Below are 5,699 nucleotides of genomic sequence, written 5' to 3'. Positions count from 1 at the left end.
TATATACAGGTAATGTAGTAGATGTCACCGGCAGTCCTATGTAACACACAGATAACACAGTGATAACTCTCTATATACAGGTAATGTAGTAGATGTCACCGGCAGTCCTATGTAACACCACAGATAACACAGTGATAACTCTCTATATACAGGTAATGTAGTAATGTCACTGGCAGTCCTATGTAACACCACAGATAACACAGTGATAACTCTCTATATACAGGTAATGTAGTAGATGTCACCGGCAGTCCTATGTAACACACAGATAACACAGTGATAACTCTCTATATACAGGTAATGTAGTAGATGTCACCGGCAGTCCTATGTAACACCACAGATAACACAATGATAACTCTCTATATACAGGTAATGTAGTAGATGTCACCGGCAGTCCTATGTAACACTACAGATAACACAGTGATAACTCTCTGAGTACAGGTAATGTAGTAGATATCACTGACAGTCCTATGTAACACCACAGATAACACATTGATAACTCTCTATATACAGGTAATGTAGTAGATGTCACCGGCAGTCCTATGTAACACCACAGATAACACAGTGATAACTCTCTGAGTACAGGTAATGTAGTAGATGTCACCGGCAGTCCTATGTAACACCACAGATAACACAGTGATAACTCTCTGAGTACAGGTAATGTAGTAGATGTCACTGGCAGTCCTATGTAACACCACAGATAACACAGTGATAACTCTCTGAGTACAGGTAATGTAGTAGATGTCACTGGCAGTCCTATGTAACACCACAGATAACACAGTGATAACTCTCTGAGTACAGGTAATGTAGTAGATGTCACTGGCAGTCCTATGTAACACTACAGATAACACAGTGATAACTCTCTATATACAGGTAATGTAGTAGATGTCACCGGCAGTCCTATGTAACACCACAGATAACACAGTGATAACTCTCTATATACAGGTAATGTAGTAGATATCACTGGCAGTCCTATGTAACACCACAGATAACACAGTGATAACTCTCTATATACAGGTAATGTAGTAGATGTCACCGGCAGTCCTATGTAACACCACAGATAGCACAGTGATAACTCTCTGAGTACAGGTAATGTAGTAGATGTCACCGGCAGTCCTATGTAACACCACAGATAACACAGTGATAACTCTCTATATACAGGTAATGTAGTAGATATCACTGGCAGTCCTATGTAACACCACAGATAACACAGTGATAACTCTCTATATACAGGTAATGTAGTAGATGTCACCGGCAGTCCTATGTAACACCACAGATAGCACAGTGATAACTCTCTGAGTACAGGTAATGTAGTAGATGTCACCGGCAGTCCTATGTAACACCACAGATAACACAGTGATAACTCTCTATATACAGGTAATGTAGTAGATATCACTGGCAGTCCTATGTAACACCACAGATAACACAGTGATAACTCTCTATATACAGGTAATGTAGTAGATGTCACCGGCAGTCCTATGTAACACCACAGATAACACAGTGATAACTCTCTATATACAGGTAATGTAGTAGATGTCACTGGCAGTCCTATGTAACACCACAGATAACACAGTGATAACTCTCTATATACAGGTAATGTAGTAGATATCACTGGCAGTCCTATGTAACACCACAGATAACACAGTGATAACTCTCTATATACAGGTAATGTAGTAGATGTCACCGGCAGTCCTATGTAACACCACAGATAGCACAGTGATAACTCTCTGAGTACAGGTAATGTAGTAGATGTCACCGGCAGTCCTATGTAACACCACAGATAACACAGTGATAACTCTCTATATACAGGTAATGTAGTAATGTCACCGGCAGTCCTATGTAACACCACAGATAACACAGTGATAACTCTCTATATACAGGTAATGTAGTAGATGTCACCGTCAGTCCTATGTAACACTACAGATAACACAGTGATAACTCTCTGAGTACAGGTAATGTAGTAGATGTCACCGGCAGTCCTATGTAACACCACAGATAACACAGTGATAACTCTCTATATACAGGTAATGTAGTAGATATCACTGGCAGTCCTATGTAACACCACAGATAACACAGTGATAACTCTCTATATACAGGTAATGTAGTAAATGTCACCGGCAGTCCTATGTAACACACAGATAACACAGTGATAACTCTCTATATACAGGTAATGTAGTAGATGTCACCGGCAGTCCTATGTAACACCACAGATAACACAATGATAACTCTCTATATACAGGTAATGTAGTAGATGTCACCGGCAGTCCTATGTAACACTACAGATAACACAGTGATAACTCTCTGAGTACAGGTAATGTAGTAGATATCACTGACAGTCCTATGTAACACCAGAGATAACACAGTGATAATTCTCTATATACAGGTAATGTAGTAGATGTCACCGGCAGTCCTATGTAACACCACAGATAACACATTGATAACTCTCTATATACAGGTAATGTAGTAGATGTCACCGGCAGTCCTATGTAACACCACAGATAACACATTGATAACTCTCTATATACAGGTAATGTAGTAGATGTCACCGGCAGTCCTATGTAACACCACAGATAACACATTGATAACTCTCTATATACAGGTAATGTAGTAGATGTCACCGGCAGTCCTATGTAACACCATAGATAACACAGTGATAACTCTCTGAGTACAGGTAATGTAGTAGATGTCACCGGCAGTCCTATGTAACACCACAGATAACACAGTGATAACTCTCTGAGTACAGGTAATGTAGTAGATGTCACTGGCAGTCCTATGTAACACCACAGATAACACAGTGATAACTCTCTATATACAGGTAATGTAGTAGATGTCACCGGCAGTCCTATGTAACACACAGATAACACAGTGATAACTCTCTATATACAGGTAATGTAGTAGATGTCACCGGCAGTCCTATGTAACACCACAGATAACACAGTGATAACTTTCTATATACAGGTAATGTAGTAGATGTCACCGGCAGTCCTATGTAACACCACAGATAACACAGTGATAACTCTCTATATACAGGTAATGTAGTAGATGTCACCGGCAGTCCTATGTAACACCACAGATAACACAGTGATAACTCTCTATATACAGGTAATGTAGTAGATGTCACCGGCAGTCCTATGTAACACCACAGATAACACAGTGATAACTCTCTATATACAGGTAATGTAGTAGATGTCACTGGCAGTCCTATGTAACACCACAGATAACACAGTGATAACTCTCTATATACAGGTAATGTAGTAGATGTCACCGGCAGTCCTATGTAACAGCACAGATAACACAGTGATAACTCTCTATATACAGGTAATGTAGTAGATGTCACCGGCAGTCCTATGTAACACCACAGATAACACAGTGATAACTCTCTGAGTACAGGTAATGTAGTAGATGTCACTGGCAGTCCTATGTAACACACAGATAACACAGTGATATCTCTCTATATACAGGTAATGTAGTAGATGTCACTGGCAGTCCTATGTAACACCACAGATAACACAGTGATAACTCTCTATATACAGGTAATGTAGTAGATGTCACCGGCAGTCCTATGTAACAGCACAGATAACACAGTGATAACTCTCTATATACAGGTAATGTAGTAGATGTCACCGGCAGTCCTATGTAACACCACAGATAACACAGTGATAACTCTCTATATACAGGTAATGTAGTAGATGTCACCGGCAGTCCTATGTAACACCACAGATAACACAGTGATAACTCTCTATATACAGGTAATGTAGTAGATGTCACCGGCAGTCCTATGTAACACCACAGATAACACAGTGATAACTCTCTGAGTACAGGTAATGTAGTAGATGTCACCGGCAGTCCTATGTAACACCACAGATAACACAGTGATAATTCTCTGAGTACAGGTAATGTAGTAGATATCACCGGCAGTCCTATGTAACACATCTTACACATATACCTCGGTGCAGACTCTTTGTATCCTTCTTATTGCCTGCTTTCCCTTTCCCCGCCTGTTACTGGGATGTCTCTCGTGGTGTCTCGCTCCTTCCCCTTTAAGGTTGGGTCCCCGATTCCTCTGACTTACCCCCCAATAATTGCTACTCACCCAGCTTTCCTCCTAGGAGGTGTCATGTATTGCATACAGTATATACAGTGAGCTCTACAGGATACATATACACTATATACATATTATATGACTTCATTCCCTTGTGCATTTCAGTAGAGAGTAATCTCCCAGTCCGCAGACCCGGAGACCAGTATGTCCAGTATGGCCAGTGTTATATCCCAGTGGACGCATTTGACCTCCTGGGGTCTGAGTCCTGTTCGTATCGGTAATGATACCCCTCCATCTGGTCCCTGCAGGCTTCCCGGAAGTTATTGAGCCATCTCTTCATTCCTCGTCGGTTCAGGTAGAGGACCATGAGGAATATCACGCCTATCAGAGCCAGTACTATCCCAAAGAAGACGTAGGAGGCCGTCTCCAGCTCCTCGCTCTGGCACTTCTCAGCCTTCACGTTGAAGACCAGGGTACCGTTGAGGTTTGGTGGGGAGTAACACTGGAGACTTGGGACCTCCGAGGTCTGAGAAGTGTTTTTTAGCCACAAGATCATGTCCGCGTTGGCACAGTCACAATCTATGGGGTTGGGGCTCAGATAGACCTGAACTTTCCTCTCCTTGAGTTGCAATATTGTGTCTTTTTCCATCGTCTTAATAGAATTATTCCCAAGGTAGATGTTCTGTAAGCTTCGGAGATCCAAGATGTTCTTGGGGAAAGTTTGTAGATCGTTGCCGGTAAGTTCTAAAGTCCGGAGAGTCTTTAAGGATTCGGTCCATGAGGAGTTAAGTAGATGTTTCTGAGTTCCTTCTCGAAGAACATTGTTCAACTTCAAGGTTTCCAATTGACTTAATCCAAGAAATGTACCATTAGATAAGGTCTCCAAGGGGTTGCTGCTCAGGTCTAAGGTGGTCAAGTTGGGTAGGTCAATGAACGCCTTGGACTCCACACCTCGAATGTTGTTGTTGGTGAGGAGGAGAGTTGTCAAGTTGGTGAAATGTATCCCAAAGCTCCGGAAGAAGGATCCTTGGAGGACACTTATATTGCTTCCCGTGAGTGACAGGTTCTGGACCCAGTGAGGGAGATCCTCGGGGAAGTCCTCTTCAGGAGATAAGACCTGGCATTGCACCACGCCGCTCTTGTTATGGCAATAGCAGTTTAACGGGCAAGATAAGGTGACATTGACCAAGAGTAACATCCCGATCAACTTGAAGACCAGAGAGCTATGGTCTTCAGAGGAGCTCAGCAAGGTGGCGGTGATGATGAGCTTGCCATGACGATTGAGACTGAACCTTCGGGGCATGTTTCAGAGTTTGCGAATAGATTTAGAACGCGGCCCCCAAAGTAGAAAAAAAGTGCCCTTGTGTTTTGATGACTGTCAATGAAAGGAGGCACCAAAAGAGGCGTCTGCTGTCTCATCCTCAGCTGCTGCCAGTGCTGGGGAAGGCTGGAGAGTCTCGCATGTTCTCCTGCAGCATCGCACCGAGCTTCTGAAGTCAGGGAGACCCGCGTCCTCGGATTGGAAACTCTTAATTTGATTTTGACGTCTCTGGCAGGTCAGATGGATGGACTGGTGTCTAACAGAGATGCCTCTCCCCTCCCCGCCACACCAGGCTCCCCCGCCCCCCATCAGAGGAGCTTTCTATTATATAGGGAGGAA

The 5,699-nt window shown here is 42.8% G+C and overlaps 1 protein-coding gene across 1 annotated transcript; it reads right to left on the bottom strand.

The window, feature by feature from the left end:
• Positions 1 to 4,194: 4,194 nt before the first annotated feature.
• Positions 4,195 to 5,388, bottom strand: LOC142193990 (trophoblast glycoprotein-like). Its single transcript, XM_075263017.1, has one exon. The coding sequence runs from the start codon at positions 5,340 to 5,342 to the stop codon at positions 4,263 to 4,265; it is 1,080 nt and encodes a 359-aa protein (XP_075119118.1). The 5' UTR covers positions 5,343 to 5,388; the 3' UTR covers positions 4,195 to 4,262.
• Positions 5,389 to 5,699: the final 311 nt, after the last annotated feature.

This window comes from Leptodactylus fuscus, chromosome 2 (genome assembly GCF_031893055.1).
Source record: "Leptodactylus fuscus isolate aLepFus1 chromosome 2, aLepFus1.hap2, whole genome shotgun sequence".
Taxonomy (NCBI): Eukaryota; Metazoa; Chordata; class Amphibia; order Anura; family Leptodactylidae; genus Leptodactylus; species Leptodactylus fuscus.
The sequence above is the reverse complement of the archived record's forward strand: the minus strand, read 5'-3'. Positions and strand labels throughout refer to the sequence as shown.